Below are 22,396 nucleotides of genomic sequence, written 5' to 3'. Positions count from 1 at the left end.
GCAAAGTGTCTCGCTGTATTTCTCCAATCAATATTCCAATCAAAATGTTTTAATTAAGACTGTTCTAATCAAGAAGTTTTAATAACGTGTGTTTATATAATAATCAATCAGAGTGATTAATGAAGGGTTGAAATGTATAGGCTGGGTCTTTTCTCATAGAGTGAATTTAAAGATTACACGTCTGGTGTGTCTACTCTGAGAATTGTCTGTGGGTATTGTGGGAGGTTTGTTTTAAACTATTGATGACTCTGTCAAGATTGTATTTAAAACTGTGTGCTGAACTGAGTTAACTCCAAGTGTCTGAGCGCAACATTTCTTATAAATGTTGTAGAAGCTTCTCAGTCTGGTTCATAACACGGGGCAATGCGTCCAATACAATCTGTGACTCAGCATGTGTGGCAAAGTAATTTATCTGAACATATATATCATAGAAAAAGGTTCTGCATCTCATTCAGTGGAGTAAAAATTTGGAATGGGATGTCTGAAGAATTAAACACTTCAAAGTCAAATTTAAAGAGCAAGTCTTCACACAATATAGGGATGAAAATAGGTGTGTGAGATGAAAAGTGTGTGCTGCGTGGGTGTGTGTGTGGGGGATGGTAACAGGTGGTGTAGGTTAATAATGGTGATAATAAGTTTAAATACTACAGTACTATGTGTTATACATACAAAAATATAGGTGGAAGTATCCACACACTGGTCAAGGCCAGTCACTACCCTGCTTGTACTCAAAATTTGGATATTTTTCTTTTAAAAATATACTAAGTCTTACTTTAAATTCCTTTTGCTGGAGATACATCTTAAATTTACTGTTAGTACAAATTTTAATGCAGTACTTGTAAAAGTGTTTTGTTTTTGTTTGTTTGTTTTTCCATTTAAATAAGGGTATGGATAATCCTTATACCACTGCTAAAAGTTTAAAAGACTGTTTCTGTCTTGACCTTCCCCCAGAAGTTGTTTTGAGCATGTCTGTGTGAGTGATTTCTGTAAGAATGTTGAAACTCTGTTTCAGAGGGTTATAAGTTTTTTCACTACATATTTAAAAAGTACTATTCCAGATCTGTAATAAGTACAAAATAATTGGGACACCTGCACAGTCTAATGAAATATTTATGTCCAGTAAAACAGCTTTGCCAGTTTCTATTTTGGTTAAAATTTTACCTGCTCAGTTTTTATTGTATTTTATTTTTACAAAGTCAAAGGTGATTAATTGACTTGTTCTGTAGTCACTTTGTTTTACTTAATATATTTGATAAAATGTATTCAATATAAATGTGTCCTTGATTTTGAGGCAGTTGTTTAAGTAACTTTAAATATAAAAATGTTTGAGAAGTATTCTACTTATTTTGATCATATTAAATATAATCTTTATGTGTATGTAATTCTAAATCAAGAGAATTTTGTCTGTTTCTAATTGACAGGCACTTCCTTTTAAGTTGTTATTAACTCAACTTGTAACAGTTAGATTTAATTCATAATATTGTGTGCAATCTGTTGCCTCATTTTTATTGAGTAGCTATTGTTTTTTTTGTTTTTTTTACAGTGTACAGATATTTAAAGTGTTCTTAAATTTTTGAGTAAAATTTTGTTCTTGTTTATGAAAAAACAAATAGACTTTACTTAATTTGGTTAAATAAATATAACTTAAAACTTGGATGGAATTAAGTAAATGTTACTTAATATCTTCAGAACTGTTATGTTTTATGGAATGTAAAATTAATTGATACTTGCAAGTGAGTGTTACTTGATATTGCAGCATTACATTTTACTGAAATCATTTGTGTGCAAATACTGACAATATATCTTTTAAGTAAATCTTTTGAGTTATTTTCAGTGTGGAAAGAAAAAGAGAGGCAGAGGCTCCAAGGTTGCCTGGTGTTGTTCTCTCCTTCAGGCCTGATTGTTTTGTTTATGGAGACATAACATTTTTCTTTTCAAATTAACAGTTACACTCACTTACCTATTCTGACTTTTATCTTTGGTTTATGTTTTTTTGTTTTCCTTTATGAGTTGTGCTTTGGGTGGAGGAGTTTTTTCCTGCTCTGTGTGGAAGCGTAGTATAATTGTAATTTACTGGTGTGCAGAGTGTTACTGTAATGTAAACAAATGTTCCCCTGTTAGGCCAAGTGGCGTTACCCCTTTGGGTTTCTTCTTATTTTTTGTTTTACTAGTGCTGTGGTGGCTCTGGTTAGAGCATTTGTCTCGGGGCACATCATGGTCAAGGGGATGTTGACCAGTTCTAGTTGCTTCACCTCGCCATGAGTTTCAGTGTTTAAATACCCACCGCTGGTCATCCACATGAAGACTAGGGTTGAGATTAACTAGTTAGTAATGGTCAGGTAGTCAGAGAGAGGGGAGCATTGTTTACTGTCTAGGCCATAGTGTTTGGCTTGTTGTGTATTGATTTTTTGCACACACCCAAGTATGACAAGTGTTGATGAGTTATTTTTTATTTTTATTTTGTTCTTTATTTTTTATTTCTCCTTGTTGGCTTTCTGCACAAAAAAGCAGCTGTTAAAAATAGCACAACATTTTGGCCTTGACGTTGGTGACAAAATTATAAAAGACGGAGTGAAACTTGTCTTGAAGGCCAGTTAAAAAAAATAAATAATAATTTAAAAAAAAGTAAAAGAGGGGGGATTTATCAGAAGTCCCATCAGCATATTTAAATTTTGTCCATTCATTATATTGCAAATATATGTTTATATAGCAAATTGCAGCCGTTTTAAATGCAGTCTGTTTTTACCCCATTGGTCAAAGTTATGTTTTGGAACTGAAATAGATTGTTAACGCAAGTTGCTCAACTTCCTGTGTAAGTTGATGTGATATCTTGCTAAAAGATAGATGACAGGTGGTTGAAATCAAGTGAGTGTAATAGATGGAAAAGAGTACGTAGGGGAAGAGAGACAAAAAAGAAGGTATTAGTATGTGTTGACAAGAGAAGAAAAGAGAAGAAAAGAAAAGGGCAACTTGCTTGCTACGAACTGTATGTAATTAAAACATTTTTTTTTTTGGATGTTTGAACTCACAATCTGCCTGAATTTATATTCTTGCCCCAACATTTCATGCAATTTATTCTCCGATACTGATTCAGTTATCAGTGTACTGAGATATTTTGTTACATTTTGGTTTCATTTCCACTGAGTGTGCGTCAATATTCTACAGTAAATGTTTTAAAGGACCAGCCACTGTGGGTGAAAGGGGGGTGCCCCTGGATTTACCACAGTTGGACCATGTGTTCTTTTGCTGTACATTAACTGCACTGGAAGCCTCATGTCCACACAGGTCCAGGAGACATGACAGCTCCAGACAGAGAAAAACTCTGGCAGGGTGCAAGACCCTCCGAGAGTGTGTGTGGCTGAAGGTCATCAACAGGAAGTGGACAGAACCACGTTGGGCAAGTCCATATCAGGTTAAAAAAGAGCTGTGAGAATCATACATTCATGAAAAAATCATATTCATATAATCAATTGTTTTTGACATTATATACTGCAAAAAATGTTTGATAAATGGGTACAGAAAGATTGTTTTGGATACGGCTGTGTTGTTCTGTTTGGCTCTGCTATCTCTCTTTATAGTGCTCTCTGTTCTGTGTCACCTGGAGCCGAGGGGGAGAGTGGACGGTGGTAATATTACTATATTATGTACAGAAATTGACATATTGATGACACAAGCATAGTGGTGTTGTGTGTTATGTGTATTTCTCATATCTGTTCTGTCTGTGTCTGCCTCATCTCCATGGTCATCGAAGGTAAATCCCTTTCCCCATATCAAATGACATTATCCACTCTGAAATGCATGCTTTGCTGCTCACTGATATTGCTACTATTCATAATTTTGTTTGAGTTGGCCTAATGAATGTTAGGCCAAAAGAGGGAATTGTTAAAATAATTGATTATTTTCTATATTGGTCAATTATTTTATGCTTTATTTCTGCTTCTCTGTCTCTGTTCTCTGTGAGTGACGCAGGTCACTATCAAAGGTCAAACCTTGACTGTAATAAATATCTGTATGCATTTATATTAAGTCAGACAATATGATTTGATACATTGATTGTGTTTGTGCGTTAATATTGATGTAGAAAACTATGATTACTTTAATTACATATATTCCATTTGCTTAAACTGATTAAGATTCTATAAATCACAAAGAATGACATCCAGATATATTGATGCACAGTTTTTGCTGTGTGTGTATGTGCATTTGTGAGTGTGTGTGTGTGTGTGTATGTGTGTCTGGAGAGGGGAGACCACAGAAGGCCGAATGAAAATCCCGTGTGAGAATCTCTGTAAGTCATAACAAGGAAAAATGTTTGTGCTGACAAGCTTGTTAGTAGGTCAGGGCAAGGCCTGATTCCGGCAGCAAGCAACCAGGTGGCATGACGTGCCGTTGTATGCATTAAAACTGGCGAATGAGCGGATCAAGAAGGCGGAACTTCCTGGAAGAAATCGACCAGCATGTTTTGTAAACAAATGTTAGTATTTTAATGGGTTCCAGGGAGGGAGTCGTGGTTCAGACTTCACGAACTGAAACACGTCTGTTTGTATTCAGGGACATGAGTTAATTTTGAACCCGGAGATCTCTGTAAAGTGCACATTTTTTGACGTATTGTAATAAAACTTTGTTAAACTGAGAAACTTGGACGTCTCCAGCTCTTCATTTCCCCATCAACGAACTGCGCAGAAAAATGGTGAGGTTTTTTCTGTTGGTGACAGATTATCAATTTTCAAGGTTTCCTCATGCAATTTTTCTAACACATGATAAAGGCTGGTCAGATCATGGAGATCATCCAAATGGCCGCTACCGTAATCATTGTTGTTGTGCTAATGATCACATGGGTGGTCCAGTAATTTAGCTAGTTGTTCAATTTAATTGAACACTGTATAGCGTGAATGTTACAAAGTCAATCATGCACAAAGACAGTCTTATTTACTTCCATGGTTGATCAAAATGTGTACTGCGAAAAGATGAGAGCACCGGAGCTAAAGGACTAGGGGCTTCTCAAACGACTCCACCGAGCTCAACGTTTGACTCCACCCACCGCAACGTTTGACTCACCTCAACCTTTGACTCCACCCACCTCAACCTTTGACTTTTTTTTCAATTTTGCCAATTGAGGTATAGGGACAATTATTATTTGAAAACATTAGATAATTTTTCTGAATTCAACATATGGGACTGTTTATTAGTTTTATGTGTACTCCAGCTCATGTAGGATTTGAAGGAAATGAAATGGCAGACAGTGCTGCAGAAAGTGCTTTGAAGAGAGGTAATAGAAACATTTATAAGGTTGAGAACTGAGTTAAACTGCTTAAACATTTCCTTTTGATATGAAAACACTAAACACAAAACAAGAATATTGTGTTGAGAATGAAACGGTGGACCATGTGTTGTTACAATGCTATCAATATGATTCAAAGAGAGACATATTTAAGAACAAATTTAGAAGAAGACAAAATCAGCATTGTACTTAGGTGATTGGTGCATGTTGGCAACTCCTCTTAGAATATCTAGAATTAACTAGATTATACCATTTATATTACTGAATAGGTTACAGAGAAGTTTAGACCGTATTTAACATGATTAATTTTATTTGGTAACTGTGGTATTACAGATTTAATCAAAAGGTTGTAGGCTCTGAATATACAGGTGCATCTCAATAAATTAGAATATCATGGAAAAGTCCATGACCAGAATAGCCCCAAGTGCATATAGATGACATACTTTTCAGAGGCCAACATTTCCATATTAAACATACTTTTTAAAGTTAGTCTTTTGTAATATTAAACATTTTTGAGACACTGAATTTTAGGTTCATTAAATGTAAGCCATAATCATTATAAACAGAAGAAATTAAATAAATTAAGACATGAAATGTTTCATTTTGTGTGTAATGAATCTATATGTGTTAATTTCACTTTTTAAATGAATTACTGACATAAATAAACTTTTCTCTGATATTCTATTCTTAAATTACTTCTTGCAATTAATGGTGGTCTGCTGTTCTTGCACTGAAGAAAAAATAAATCACAGTTTTTTTTATTTGCTTCAAACCTTTTGTATTCCTATTTATTGTTATACATGCATTTGAGAATAAAATATGTTGAGTTACTGCACTGTAAACATATCTAAAATTGCCGTTTCATCATATCTGCTTAAGTGCACGGTCCTATATGTGGCCCTGTGGTAGTGTCCATGAAAAACTGTAGCCCCCTCCAGCATTTAAGTTGCCCATCCCTGTTCTATTTCATTGAGATCTGAGACGCACCTGTACAGTTTATTAGAGCGCAAATCTAAAGTTCAAACTCCAGATCAATTGGTGGCGGTAGTGCAACCGAAAGTTGAACAAGAAGAAGAAGAAGAAGAAGAAGAAGAAGGGCTCTCTCTCTCTCTCTCTCTCTCTCTCTCTCTCTCTCTCTCTCTCTCTCTCTCTCTCTCTCTCTCTCTCTCTCTCTCTCTCTCTCTCTCTCTCTCTCTCTATCTCTCTGTGTATGTGTGTGTGTGTGTGTCTGTGTCTGTGTGTGTATATGTGTATGTGTATGGGGTTAGCTGGAGTGTTGCAGAATGTTTGAAAAACTTTTCATCTCGCTGTTTCTCCTCCTTGTTTCCAACCATGAGCCCGCAGATGCACAGAAGAAAAAAGAGGTAATGTTAACACACGCCCAGGAGCATGGAGCGGAGGAAGTTCACTCTCGGTGAATGTTTTGCGACATTAAAAAAGTTGTTTAGCGTCCGTGCCAATCGTAGAAGCTAGGCTAACAGCAACCAGGGGTTTCTAACAGTAACGTGGTTTTGTATGCCACTACTGCGTAATTGTTTGTTATCTAGCCTAGTTTTCAATGAATTAACGTTGCATTATTTGATATTCACTCATAGACACCGATAACAACTTGGTGTTGGACTGGCTAATTAAAAGACAAAAGTCTGAAATTCACTTGAACCTGCTTTCAGCACACACTCACCGTTTAGATAACGTTTGCCTACTTAACACTACAAAATACTGTTAAAGGTACGGGCTCATGTCTCCACTGCCTTTCTTTTTCTCCATTGATAAAAGATAGATTTTCACTGTATGCAACAGTGGCTTGCAAAAGTATTCATCCCCCTTGGATGTTTCACTCTTTTATTGATTTTACACATGAAAGTATGGTCAATATAATTTGGCCTTTTAAAAATAATTTGCAATTTAAATTTAAAACCCCTCTTTAATATCAAAGTGAAAACAGATTTTTACAAAATATTATCAAATAATTAAAAAATATTTAAGGTAAAATACACGATTGCATAAGTTTTCATCCCCTTTAAAGTAACTGACCTAATTCATCTTTGATCATATCAGACGTGTTTGATATTATCGCAAGTGGCAGTGGTGTAACACAATCAACAACCAATAGATGAGCACAGGAAAGGGTTTTTTTTTTCAACACAAACCACTGCACATACTAGAGAAACTGTAGTTAAAAGCTGCTTCTCCATTTTGTAAGTTTTTACTAAGAGCATGATGGGGAAAAAATGCTAAAGAATCTAGTTGTAGTCTTGTAAATTGTGACCCTGTAAGATTCACAGTCTGTCTAAAATCTAAGTCCGAGACTAGGCTGGGACTAAAAACTCTCAACACTTGTCTTTAGATGTGAGCAGGTGTGAGCTGATAGTTTTCTGGGAGTCTTTTCCCAAATCTTTTCAAAGTCTTCTGATGTATAGGTAGCATTGTATTTAGCCGCTGATGGCACTCCAACAGGTCTGCACAGGGCTGTTTTACAAAAGTGATGCTTGACCTTGTCTAGTCAGTACTGTTTCACATTTGCCAAGCAGGGTTGAAGAGGCGCGACGAGTAACCCTTTTCCACCAAGCCGAACCTAGTTCCTTTGCTGGGCTGGGCTGGGCTGTACTGATGCTGTTCAAACTGTCTCAGAACCTGTTTACTTTTCTACAGACTCAAGAGCTAGGGGTGGGCGAAATGGCCCTAAAACAATATCACAATATTTCAGGGGATTTTATCAATAACTACATTCTTGACAATATGAAAAGTATTGAAATATGGAAAATATGTTTTTAAAAAATTATTTTTGAGTCTATATAAATAAACAATTATACAACAAAATAACAAAATATATCATAAATCTAAATTTTAGTGTAAAGTGCAAATTTCAACAGTTGCCGAATACAAAAAAATGTACTCCAGTGCAAAACAGAAGTATAAAAAATTAATAAAAATAATACTGCAAATGTCAGTGGTGGAATATCAGTAAGATTAGCATTCAATCGACATTTACTCAAGTACTGTTTTTTAAGTTTTTAAATTTGAAGCATGTCTGCTTAACTTGTGTATTTCCATTTATGTTACTTTATAATTCTACTTCACTAAATTTTTCACATCAAGATTTATCGCAAAAAAAATGTTACTAAACATTTTTATAAATTACACTACATAAAAGTAAAAGTAGTTAAAAGCAACGCCAGCAATTCACCACAACACGCCAGCAATTCGCCACAACACGCCAGCAATTCGCCACAACACGCCAGCAATTCACACAACACACCAGCAATTCACACAACACACCAGCAATTCGCCACAACACGCCAGCAATTCGCCACAACACGCCAGCAATTCGCCACAACACGCCAGCAATTCACCAGCAATTCGCCACAACAAGCCAGCAATTCGCCACAACACGCCAGCAATTCACACAACACACCAGCAATTCATCACAATATACCAGCAATTCGCCACAACACGCCAGCAATTCATTACAACACACCAGCAATTCATCAAAACGGAAAGGGTAGGTACATATTGGACACTGATCCTCCTCCTGATTGGTTCCTGCTGTCATTCGCTTCTCCATAGTCAAACCGGCCGCCCCTATATATGTAGTGCGCCCGTATTGTGATATCTATGGTAAATTCATTGAGACTGTTCAGAGTGAGCTGACATGAAGGATAAACACTTTTCTGTCATTCTTTCTCACTTTGCATTATAAAACTCTTACCTGCAGAGAGGAGAAGAAGTATTAACTTTACATGAACACACCACGTCATATAATCAAATTGCGTCGCGCAGAAAATGTATATGTTGTGTCGGCGAAATTCACAATAAAATGTGCTTGGATAATTACTGTACAGTAAATATCAAAGGGCATTTTATTCTGATATTCCACAGTGACACGTTCCGTAAGTTTGTGAGTGAGAAGATACCCAAGGTCCTCCAGAATGTATTAGACTGGAATTATTGATTGGAAACAGATTCTTTTTTAATATAATGTAATATATACTGGGCTACACGGTGGTGTAGTGGTTAGCACTCTTGCCTCACAGCAAGAGGGTCAACAGTTCAGCGGCTCTTCTGTGTGGAGTTTGCATGTTCTCCCTGTGTCAGCGTGGGTTCTCTCTGGGTACTCCGGCTCCCTCCCACAGTCTAAAAACATGCACCTAGGTTTAACTGGTGACTCTAAATTGCCTGTAGGTGTGAATGAGAGTGTGATTGTCTGTCTCTATATGTCAGCCCTGTGATCTGCGACCTGTCCAGGGTGTACCCTGCCTCTCGCCCAATGTGAGCTGATGGGATTGGCCCCAGCCCCCCGCGGCCTGGGGCCGCGGGGGGCTGGGGCTGGATATCTGGATAGCCCCAGATATCCAGTCTGGATATCTGGGGCTATCCAGACTTATCCTGAGTCTGGATAAGCGGTTAAGGATAATGAATGTATAAATATACAAGGGAATTGTATTGTGAATTTCGCCGACACAACAAATGCATTTTACGCGCAACGCAATTTGATTATATCACATGGCGTGTCCATGTAAAGTTAACATTTCATCTCCTCTCTGCAGGTAAGAGTTTTATAATGCAAAGTGAGAACGAATGACAGTTAAGTGTTTATGCTTCATGTCAGCTCGCTCTGAGCAGTCTCAATGAATTTACCATAAATATCACAATATGGGCGCACTACATATAGAGGGGCGACTGGTTTGACTATGGAGAAGCGAATGTAGGCAGGAACCAATCAGGAGGAGGATCATTGTCCAATATGTACCTACCTTTTCCGTTTTGATGAATTGCTGGCGTGTTGTGATGAATTGCTGGCTTGTTGTGTGAATTGCTGGCGTGTTGTGGCGAATTACTGGTGTGTTGTGTTGAATTGCTGCCGTGTTGTGATGAATTGCTGGCGTGTTGTGATGAATTGCTGGCGTGTTGTGATGAATTGCTGGCGTATTGTGTGAATTGCTGGTGTGGTTTGCACTTCAGGGCCACCGTACAAAAAGGCTGTAGTTTCAATAAATGGACGTACAAGTGCATGTTGACTGAAGCTACATAGCTCCTTCTGCGGTATAGGGTGTTTAGCTATCTGGTGACGTCGCTACGTGAACAGGTACCGTGTGTGTGTGTGTGGATGTGTGAGTGAGTGAAGCAGATCTAAATCTTAGACCCATAGCAAACTCGGACTGTCACTTTTTCCTCAAATCATGTTTGAACATATTCATGTAGACAGCTGTAATGTCGTTAACTGTCGGTGAGGTGAATCCATGAGCTAACCGGTGACTCCGTCCATGGTTATGGTAAACCGCCTTCACAAATTAATCACTCATTTTTTTTAATCTCTTCTGAGTGTACCTTAACAGGATATTTTTCAAGTTTTTTAATCCTCTTAACTAGGGTTGTCAAAAGTATCGACACTCAAAAAAGTATCGATACTAAAACGTTGTATCCGGATACGATACTCATTTTCAAAAGTATCAACCCCCCCGACCTTTCGTTTTAAACTTACCTATTACTGATGTTATTGTGGCCGGTGGCTCGCATTAATGTTGCCCGTGTTATTATTAGCCATTAGCCGCAGCTAGCAATTAAAGACTGACGTCACGTTAATGATTATAAACAACGTAAATAAATAAATCGGGCACGTAGTATGCCCATATTACGTTTATTGACACAGTGTCAGTATACATAAGCATAGAGTTTGGATAAATGTTGGTGACTGAAAAGTGTTATTTTCTCTCTTGAAGTCCCAGAATGAAGCAGAGAAAAGTCGACTTACCAAGCTTTCCTAATATTGTGCACAGCATACAACCTCAAAATATTGTTCTAATTGTTATTGTTTATTGTATTTATTCATTTTTTGCACAACCTGACAAACCTGAAGCTTGACCTGAAGCTTGTTATAGTTGCAGTTTCTTTTTGCACAAATGTTTTTTATTATAAATATTTAACCTGTGGTTCTGTTAATTTTTACATGTTGCATTTTTCTTGTTAATAATTTTGGGGTCTTTGTTTTTATCCTTGTGGTATCGAAAATGGTATCGAATATCGGTATCGAGTTGAAAATTTTAGTATCGTGACAACCCTACTCTTAACACAGGAGTGGACATGTGCTGCTTTTTGCAAATGCATGTTTTTTTACTATTGCAACAATTCAAAAGAATGACAAATACTGTCCAGGATAACCTCAAAGGTACTGCATGCTCAAAAAATATGCTGAAAGCATAACATGGCAAACTGAAGCCCAACAAGAAACACCTGATGAATGTAAAATGACTCAATAATACTAACAGCATGTAGTGTCCAACTTAACACTAAACATCCTGTTTAAACACCTCAACACTAAATGATTGACCTCATCATCACAACAACAACGGACACATTGTACAACAGCTACATTGGTTACTTCAATAAGATCATTCCCTGGGTCCTTCACACTTAAAGTGAATAATCTCACACACGCCTCAGCCGCGGCTCTCCGCTCCGCGAGCATTAGGTTGCATTTCTATTTTCTCCGCGAGCCGCTGCTAAACCTCGTAAATCTCAACAGAGCAGATCACACCAGACAGGAAGTCCGACTCAGAATCAACGTAATACACTTCCGCCCCCTTTCAAAATAAAACACAATACGCAGTTCACGTAGCCTAAAACTACTTCACATAAACATTATGTTATGACCGAGGCACCAGATCAGCAATCAATCAAACGATCTCAGAGGGTCGGCGACGTGGACGAGGAGAGACTGATTGTTGAAGTGGAACAGCATACATCATTTATGACATAACACACTCTTTTTATACTGATAGATGGTCGGATCAACAGATCTTCCACGTCAGAGAAGCAAAGTAAGCTGTTGGTTGTTGTTGTTTACTTAATACACACAGTTTATCACTGGATCTCGCGGTCTCTTGTATGTTCTTCTTGTTATCTCGCGTGTATACGACTGGCTCGCTATGCTGCTGAATTGACACCGGGCAGAAGACGGAGCAAAACCGTGGCCAAGCCGTTCCGCGCCCAGTGGAAATCCCCAGTAAGTGGGATCAAAACAGCGTGATACAAAAAATAAATTACTTGTACATGTACTGTGAGGGGCGAGTGGGAGGAGTCTCTATGGTATCTGAGACTCGATGTCTCCATGGTAACTCATTCACATCAACAGTAACTACGGATAACTTTGGTTTGTTGAAGCTGAACTTGACATTCAAAAGACTCTTTAGTGATTTCTGCTCACGGAGGGTTGATTCTGCAGCTTCCTCACTGATTGATTTCACAAACTAGGGGGTGGGCAGATGGTCATACGCACAGAACGTTCGGTTGTTAACCGTGCGTTAACAAAGCCAATGGTGTTAAAAGTAATTTGCGTTAACTATTAAAAAACTAGGGTTGTCAAAGTTAACGCAAATTACCCTAGTTTTTTTTATTTGCAAACTGGCTTGCCTTCATATGTCTGTAGTATCAGGATGTCTCAGTGCTTTTCTTTTCTGTTCTGCTGTTTTTTCTGACACTAGCGGCTGTCTTTTTGTCCGTGTAGACCCTGCTGTCCGAGAAGGTGACTCAGATGATGGATTGGGCCTCCAAGCGGTCAGTAATCAGGATGAATGGAGATAAGTTCCGCCGCTTTGTCAAAGCTCCTCCCAGAAACTACTCGGTGGTTATCATGTTTACGGCACTGCAGCCACAGAGACAGTGTGGAGTCTGCAGGTAAGAAGCAGAAGGGGCAAAAAGGCATTGCTGTTGTTTATTTTTGATGATATTTAAATGCATCTTTTCACTTCAGACAAGCTGATGAGGAGTTCCAGGTGCTGGCCAACTCTTGGCGTTATTCCTCTGCCTTCACCAACAAAGTCTTCTTTGCATGTGTCGATTTTGATGAAGGATCAGACGTCTTTCAGATGGTGAGACAATTTTTTTTTTTCCAAGACATGAATTATGCTCTTTGTTATCTAAAAAGTTTGTCAATACATTAACATAAAAGAAAAAAACAGAAAAGGTGTGTCGTTGTTGGGTGTCAGTAGCCATGTTTCCGTTAAAGTCTAACAATTTTGAAATGTAGCATTAAAGAAATTAAGCCACCAGATCCACTTCAAAATTAGGGATGTTTCCATCAACTGGTTTAGAGCAAATAAACTAAGCTGCAAAGTGTATTGCTGTAAACTAATCCCTCAGTAAACGGTAGAAGAAGAAGAGATTATCTGACAATTTTGGCCATGCACGAAAGAATATGTAGAGAAGACATTTCAGGAATTGGATTTAATGTCAGCTTGTCTTGACCGGCAGAGGAGAAACAGCAGTTGTGTCAAGCAAGTTAAATGTTTGCTACATCAGAACTTATCTCACATTTTGCGCATTAACTATTTTTCAAAAAAAGACAAACACCTCAAGCGAGCGTAAAAAACTTTTATGCATATTTATCAAATTTTGGTGTTTCCATCAAGCTTTTCTCATGCAAATCTTAAAAATGTGCATAGAAATTAATTGATGGAAACTCGACTATTGAGAGCCTTTCCAGACATTGGACTAGCTGATTTAATTTCTTTCAGATTCTCAGCATTAATTTGTACAGTAAATTGAGCTGCCGTAGTGGACAGAAAACCTACAGACCATAGCGCATAGTTAATAACAATATTTCTTTTGTGTTTATTTGTTTTTCCTCTGCACTTTAAAGGACTATTCTATAAATAGAAATGTTATAAATCATATGTAGTGTTTATTGCTGCTGACATTTTTTAAACCTCACACTTGTTCAGAAACGTTTGGATGCACAGATGGGTGCTTCCATTAATTGGCCAACATTCTCTTTATATATGTAATTGGTGGACCAGCGCAAATCACATAATGCCAAACTGTGTGTCACTAAAAAGACTTCACCATTCTGGCATTTCTACCAGGAAAAGGCAATAAATTGGCATGGTATGTTCCAAACGCTGGCTTGTTGGGTTAAATGTTTGACTGCACCTTTAGTCAGACATGTAATCCATAATACAAGCCTGAGTCCAAAGAAGTTGGGGTGCAGTACAATATGCAAACAAAAAAAAATGCATCAAATTCAGAATTCAAAGCTTATATTGTCGAGGTCCGGTGACATTGCCTTTGTCCAAAATGTTCGTTACTGACCTCAGAAAAATGAACAGCGACTCCTTGGAGTGTCTGTTCATTGGAGTCAAACCAAACGCTGAACAAGACATTTTTAATGGACAAAACGTTCAAATAAGTCATTAAGTGAAATTATATGTAACTTTATTGACACATTGCAGTGGATACGCATTGTTCTGCTTCTCTCCTGATGACGGCTCGCCTTGTTAGTGACCTGTCAAAGGTAGCCACGCCCCAAATCATACGATTCTTTATCTTCTATTTTCTTCTAAATGGGGCCATTATTTACACTATTAACATCAGATTGTCTTGAAGATTTTTTACTAGCGATTGATTGAAAAAAATTCTGAAGTAATAAATCGAGTAAGAAGTTTTCTCATATTGTATTGAAAATAATGGACAGAAATGTTTTTGCGCCCCCTTCTGGAATTTTCGGTACAGTGCAGCTTAAGGCACTTCCTGGTTTGTCTCCCTGCTCAGACCCGGAGGTTGCCGCCTGGGAGCAACCAGTCATAACCAGGAAGTGTGGAGTCCTTCCAGTGCTGAGTATTTGCGCGACCATCCAAACAACAAGTAGAAGGTTGAGGTCAAATTGCATTCCAGCTGAAATCTCCTTGCTACTCTCAGAGTTTTACCTGTTCTGTCACGATCGGGCTGTACAATTGCTGATCATAGGCTCTTATCACCTCAAAATGGTATCAGCCTTGGAAAAATTGTTATTTGAAACTCCTCAGCAGAATATAACACAGCCTATTAGACCGAAAGATGTTCAAGGCCAGGAGGCTTCTCTATTGGATGTTCCAAAGTCTGTAAAAAACAAACTTTCTGCAAACCCTACTGCAGACATTATGCCACCAAGTTATTCATTACTAGACATGGAGTTTTGTGAGCCATCAGTTAACTTCCCCTGTGAATCCTTTCTTCATTCAGCCACAAGAGGGGGCTGTTGCCTCTGATGAAAAGTTTTCTGATATACAAAAACCATTCAGGTCACCCAGGATGAAATCAGTGCCATAGTTAAAAAGAAAATTCTGTCACTTTTGGACATAAAAAATCAGCCACAAAGAGGCTAGAGAAAACACCCAACATTCTCTGGCAGTATAAATGCTAATTGTGAAACTTGCCTACAGGGACTAAAACAGCCAATGAACAACAATATAACTATTTGAGAACAGAATTCACCATCGTTGATGGGTCTTCCAGCAACCAAGGAGTGGTTCAAGAAGGAGCATATTAAGGTCATGGAGTGGCCTAGCCAGTCTAGCCTTAATCCCATAGAAAATCTGTGGAGGGAGCTGAGCTTCGAGTTGCCAAGCGACTGCAGGTCCTCTCCAAATCCTTAAGGTTTTGAAGCAAAAAGGAGTGGACTAAAATCCCTCCTGAGATGTGCGCAAACCTGGTGACCAAAGAAACTTTTGACCTCTGTGCTCGCCAACAAGGGTTTCTCCACCATGTTTCATTAGGGGATCAAATTCTGTTTTCACTCAGTCAAATGGAAATAAATTCATAATTTTTGTGATTATGAATGTGATTTTCTGGATATATATTTTTTTAATATTCTGTCTCTTATTGTTAAAATAAACCTACCATAAAAATTATAGACCACAGAGGGATAGGTGCTGTGTGGGCTGCCACACATGCCAGCTGTTACTGTGTAATGGAACTATGGAGGATTTAGACTTAGAGATTTAGAGATATTAAACAGAGTCACCAGGGGTATTTCAGCATACATTATCCAATCTGCCCCAAATTCTCATGCGTCATGACATCCACATGTCAAGATTAACACATAGTCATAGCACCTCCCACTGGCAACAGGAATTATCATGTGATATACATGTTTAATACCATGTTGTCCTGCTCCAAGTCACCAGATCCACTTCAAAGTTGGTCAGAAAAGCATTGAGATGTTGATGATGTTTGTTTGTGAAGATTGTGATTTTGAAAGGGTGTTGCTCTGGTAGCAGGTAAAATATTGATTACACACCATGGAACAGGAGGAAGTTGTTTTTACTTTAATGTACATCGTCCAGTGTACCCCAAATCATGCGAACCCAGTCCTGAACACAGCCACACATCAATATTGATGTATAGTCATAGCACCCCCTGCTGGCAACCAGAAGTAATATCCTGCTCATAACTATTTCATCAGTCATCAACCATAAGTCGTGGACTCTTTTGGAAGGCATTCATGAACTTGGTAGCCCCCCATCATAACTCATGCAACAACTACTCATGTAGTCACTTGAAAACAGACAAAGCGCTAGGCTAATGTGTCAGTGTCCGGCGGTTGCAGAATATGTGGTTTCATTGGCCACATCCTGCTGGCACCCCAACCTGCATGTAGGAGCAAAGACCCATCCAACGCTGCTTGCAGCTTTAATTCTTATTGAATCCCGCTGCTTCACAAATTCAATGTTTTGATTGTATTTGTACACATTTAAATGTTTTAATGTATTTGTGTTTGTGTTGCAGCTTAGTATGAATTCTGCTCCAACCTTTCTCCACTTCCCATCCAAAGGAAAACCTCGCAAGTCTGATACCTATGAGCTGCAAGTCAGAGGCTTTGCAGCTGAGCAGCTGGCTAGATGGGTGGCAGACAGAACTGATGTGCAGGTCATTGCAAAACGGAGCATTGTGTGATCCATCATTGTGTTGCTACAATGAAATAAAGTGTATATTCATGTATGTCTGTTTTTCAGATCCGTGTTATTCGTCCTCCCAACTACGCTGGACCTCTCCTTCTGGGCTTCCTCTTGGCTGTGATTGGAGGACTGGCATATCTGCGAAGACACAATTTGGAATTTCTCTTTAACAAGACTGTCTGGGCATTTTCTGCGCTGGTAAAAGCAGCCAACACAAAGCAGCCAACACAAAGCAGCCATCCACCCACCACAACACATACACATACTGGTTATTCTCCACCAAGCTTTTAAGCTGAATTTGTCCCTGCCAGTTAGATAATACTGTAGAAGAATTGATTATGTGGATCATAAATCTTCTGCCATTCAGCTTATCATAACGTTCAAAAAGCAACTCTTCTCTTCTTTCCAGTTCCTCCATATTCTCACATGGTGATTGTATTTATTACTCAGTGCATCACATGGCATGGTTATTTTTGTTCATGGCTTAATATAAATCACATACATGGTACGTGCTGGATTTTAAAAGTATTCAATTTAATTTGTCCAAAACTAAGGCCTCAAAAGTATTGAATTCTTTACAAAGTATTGATTTTAATTTCAAACATCTCAATTTTTTTTTCTTGTCCTTTTGCAGGAATAATATAGACTGAAATGACATAAATAAATGTTTCCCCTGTGTTCAACCTTACAATGTAGCCTAATCTGCAGTCATCAAACCCATCAAAGCACAAGGCGAAATCTGAATCAGTAGCAGTTAATTTAAGTGAAAAGTTTAGAAAACCTTATTGTTAAATATATTGGCCAAACATTGCCAAAGTGTGCGTATTGATGAAACCAGCTGTGTTGTTGATGTGTGTCCTGTTAATGCATGTAGAGGCAACCAAGTTTTAGTATCTTATCGATTAGACACTTGCTGATCACCATGATTTTTCAAAGATTGATACTTGTAAACATTTAGTATGTGGAACCTTTAAGATTTAATACTTAAACTTAAAAGGTAAAATGAAGACAAACAAGACTCATTAGTCTTTGACTTCCAAGTCCAAGTGAAGTCTTTCATTGCAGGTCATTAAAACAGTGACGTGAGTCGACTGAGGTCTAAGTCCACATCTGTGCTCTTGAATGTTTCACTCGTTTACAATAAAACACAACAGAAACAGTTTGTTCTTTGGTCTGTTCCAACAGGATCATTAAATTAGCCTCCAACAGACACCATTGACATGTTAAAAGTGTCTTATTCCAAAGCCATACAGAATGAATACTGAGCTATGAATAGAGATTCTCCACTGTTTATTTAGCTTTGCTTTATAGAAGAATGTGAGTGTTAAAAGGAGAGGAGAAATGCAATGTAGTGATAATAATACCTCTGATAATCTCCAGTACAACTACTGTTAACAGGGAAAACATTGAGAAAAATATCTAAATGTAGATGAAATGGTAAAGTCTTTTAATCAGTATATCCTGATCTTGTCATGGTGCTGTGTTTCAGTGTTTTGTCCTGATCATGACTTCAGGCCAGATGTGGAACCACATCAGAGGACCACCTTATGCACACAAGAACCCCAGCACGGGACAAGTTGTAAGAAAAAAGCCACACTTTTTATTTAATGTTATAATATATCCTTTGTTATATCCTTCCCGATCTAATATGTGAACTGTGTGTGTTTTCAGAGTTACATCCATGGCAGCAGTCAGGCCCAGTTTGTGGCTGAGACGCACATCGTCCTCCTCTTCAGTATCCTTCAGCTGTGTGTTGACAGACAGCACACACTGACTACTCAGAACTAAACAACAATTCTTACGTCTATCAACTCTCGACAATGCACAGATTAAACAAAGCTCAAGAAATTATGTAGTGCATATGTAGGTTAGGTGTGTATGAACTGTATATTAGTATGTCGGCAAGTCGTTCTGCTCTTATAATAAAGTCAACAATAAGCACAGCATACTGTAGTCATAACTTGTAATCTTATGTTTGTTATTTTAAAGGTCCTTCTTGGGACAGGGATTGAGAATTTGCGGTAGTTTTAAATGCTGTGATACATTGCATTGTATTATTCTCTATGTATACTGACCATCACATGCATGAACATAAAGTGTTGAAATGTTGTGTTAATGATGTTTAAACCTTGACCTTCCTGTCAGATGCTGCTGTTACCATGGGAATGGTGCTGCTGTGTGAGGCTGCTACCTCTGACCTGGACAATGGAAAGAGGAAGAGTAAGTTACAGACAAACACACTGATCCTTTTTGCATACATTTAATATTTTTTAAAAGTTGTTCAAATGTTTACCTGAGAGCACAATAACCATTTCCCATTATTAAGCCAGGGTGCGACTATAGACTGTATAACATTACATTATTTCTATTAAATAGGCTTGTGCTTTGCAATTAAATTAATGTGGGATTATTTTTTGTATTAAGAAATAATAGTACCAATAAAAAATTGTGAAAGTTACACATTTTTTTTTCTTTCCCATTTGTGGCGCTGGCGTGGCGCCCCCCATGGATGGCGCCCTTAGCCGTTGCCTATACCGCCTATGCCACAGGCCGGCTCTGCTTTCAGCTGCCATTTTGAGGTGGGCTGAGGTTAAGGAAATGCTGTTTCATGCTCCATTCAAAATCCTGTTAAATGTTCACAAATGACAAAGTCCATCTGTTGAATTCCTGTGGTCCCTACACTAGTATCCCTGTGCCTGATTCTTCTTCTGAGGCCAACTAGGTAGGCTGCAGGGTGCACTGGAATCCATGTGTCTGGTTCCTCGGGTTAGGCTGATGTGATTATTGTCGGTGGATGGCTGGGGACACCGGCATAAATAAGATTTTGGTTGAAAGTTGTACCGGATGAGTCGGTCTGTTCAGCTTCCGAAAGTTATAGTCCCATGCATAACTACTGTGTATCTATGTATGTATGGAAGCAGGATTTAGGATTCACTTTGGCATCCAAATCCAGTTAACTGGTTCCTCTTTAAGACACATTCCAAAGAAAGATTAATTTATGAATCCAACATCACGACTGGTGTTGATGTTGGAAAAACGTGGCGGAAGGTTACCAATGTTGAGTGCACCATCAGAATTGATGGAAGCAGGATTTAGGATTCACTTTGGCATCCAAATCCAGTTAACTGGTTCCTCTTTAAGACACATTCCAAAGAAAGATTAATTTATGGATCCAACATCACGACTGGTGTTGATGTTGGAAAAACGTGGCGGAAGGTTACCAATGTTGAGTGCACCATCAGAATTGGGCTGCATGGTCGAGTCACCACAAGAAAGCCATTTTGATGCAAATGCCACAAAGCATCCGGCTTACAATACGCCAAACAGCACAGAAACCAGCCTCAAAACTTCTGGAATCATTTGAAGTGATAACACCAAAATGGAACTTTTTGGCCACAACCATAAGCATTGCATTTGGAGAGGAGTCAACAAGGCCTATGATGAAAGGTACACATTATCCTTAACCACTTATCCACACTCGGGTTGCGGGGGCTGGAGCCAATCCCAGCTGACATTGGGCAAGAGGTGGAGTACACCCTGGATAAGTCGCCAGATTATCGCAGGGCTGACAGGCAAACATGCTCTCATTCACACCTACGGGCAATTTAGAGTCAACAATTAAACCTAAGCATGTTTTTTTGTGGGAGGAAGCCAGAGTACCCTTTGAGAACCCACGCTGACACGGCGAGAACATGCAAACTCCACACAGAAGAGCCGCTGGCCGGAGTTGAACCGGCAACCTCTTGCTGTGAGGCAAGAATGCTAACCGCTACACCACCCTGCAGCCCTGAATGCATCATGTTATCAGAAAACACTGGAGGAAAATTTTCACTCATCAGCCTGGAAGCTGCGCATGGGATGTACTTGGACGTTCCAACATGACAGCGATCCAAAACACAAGTCAACCTGTCATTGGCTGCAGCAGAATAAAGTGATGGTTCTGGAGTGGCCATCTCAGTCTCCTGACCTCAATATCATTCAGCCACTCTCAAACGTGTAGTTCATGCAAGACAGCCCAAGAATTCATAGGAACTGAAGGCTTTTTGCCAAGAAGAATGGGTAGCTTTACCATCTGAAAAAATATAGGGCCTCATCCACAACTACCACAAAGGACTTCAAGCTTTCATTGATGTGAAAGGGGACAACACATAGTATTAAGGACTGGGGTATGTAAACTTCCGATCAGGGTAATTTGGGTAATTTCTGTCTTCATTATAATTTTAAAAGAGTAAACACAGTTGTTTGAAAATAAATGGCTTCACCGAAGCAATAACCATGAGTGAAAGAAAAGTTTTTGTGTTATCATTTATATTCTCAGAAAAATGGCCAAGAAATCATAAATTCTGCCAAGTGAACTTAGGAGCACAACTGTATGTGTGTACTGTGCCTTTAATAGAGCTGTTGGTCTGAACGTAATGACGTCAACTGACGGAGCTATGGGCATGTCTGTTTGTGACCAAACATAAAGGCGACTGTTTGTGCTAAACAGAATCCTGAATAGGTTTGCCTAGATGCTAGATGCAGTATGCCAGATGGCCCTACAACATTTAATTTATTCTATTAAAATGTGCAGTGGTGGTAATACATCAAATGAAAAGGTAGACATACTGGCTAAAAGATCATAATAATAATATGCTGATAACGTTGCAAAATATTAATGCACAATCACCTTATAATACAATGCACAAGCACTGAAATGTTCTATATAGCAAAACTGACTCTCTGTCTCTCTCTCTCTGTCTCTGTGTCAGTCATGTGTGTAGCAGGTATTGGATTGGTGATGCTATTCTTCAGCTGGCTGTTATCCATTTTCAGAGCAAAGTACCATGGATACCCATACAGGTATTTATAATAGTTTTCTATGACCTGCTACCATTGACTGATGCCTTATTTCCTGTTGGCTAAAAGTCCTCTTGTCTCTGGTGCAGTTTCCTGATGAGTTAGAGCTGCAAGCTGCGTTATGAGAAGGAATTTCCCCAAAGTGCAGTGAACAAGGAGGATGCTTTTCAGAGCAATGGCACATTTCTGTTTGCTAAGCTAAGGCTGTGTTTGAATCTGTTGAGCCAAAGGCTGTGTTTGAACCCATATATAAACATACTAAGGGTGTAACAATTGTTGAAATCCATGATTAAATTCGACTTTTGATTTTAATGTTTGGATTATTTTACATTTTCAATTTAAACTTTTTTTTTTCCTCAACACTGACGGCTATGCCATTGTTAGACTACAACGTTTTGATTTGTAAAGATCAACAGATGATTGGTTTTATGCCCTGAAAACTTAAACTAACAGCTACATTGTATTAAGTGTGCTGTGAATGCCATCATTTTTTGGGAATGTACCACACTCAGGGCATTTTTTTTTTAATTTATTGAAATCTCCTGTTGTTGATATTGACAATTAA

General features: G+C 38.5%; 1 protein-coding gene across 1 annotated transcript; it reads left to right on the top strand.

The window, feature by feature from the left end:
- The first annotated feature begins 6,491 nt into the window (after positions 1-6,491).
- LOC131981585 (magnesium transporter protein 1-like) lies at positions 6,492-22,143 on the top strand. The gene is made up of 10 exons (XM_059345956.1): positions 6,492-6,645; positions 12,786-12,955; positions 13,032-13,149; positions 16,823-16,963; positions 17,050-17,190; positions 18,482-18,571; positions 18,664-18,727; positions 19,138-19,212; positions 21,744-21,834; positions 21,921-22,143. The coding sequence occupies exons 1-10, from the start codon at positions 6,565-6,567 to the stop codon at positions 21,934-21,936; spliced, it is 987 nt and encodes a 328-aa protein (XP_059201939.1). The 5' UTR covers positions 6,492-6,564; the 3' UTR covers positions 21,937-22,143.
- The last annotated feature ends 253 nt before the right edge of the window (positions 22,144-22,396 follow it).

The sequence above is a fragment of the Centropristis striata genome, chromosome 12 (genome assembly GCF_030273125.1).
Source record: "Centropristis striata isolate RG_2023a ecotype Rhode Island chromosome 12, C.striata_1.0, whole genome shotgun sequence".
Lineage (NCBI taxonomy): Eukaryota > Metazoa > Chordata > Actinopteri > Perciformes > Serranidae > Centropristis > Centropristis striata.
The sequence above is the reverse complement of the archived record's forward strand: the minus strand, read 5'-3'. Positions and strand labels throughout refer to the sequence as shown.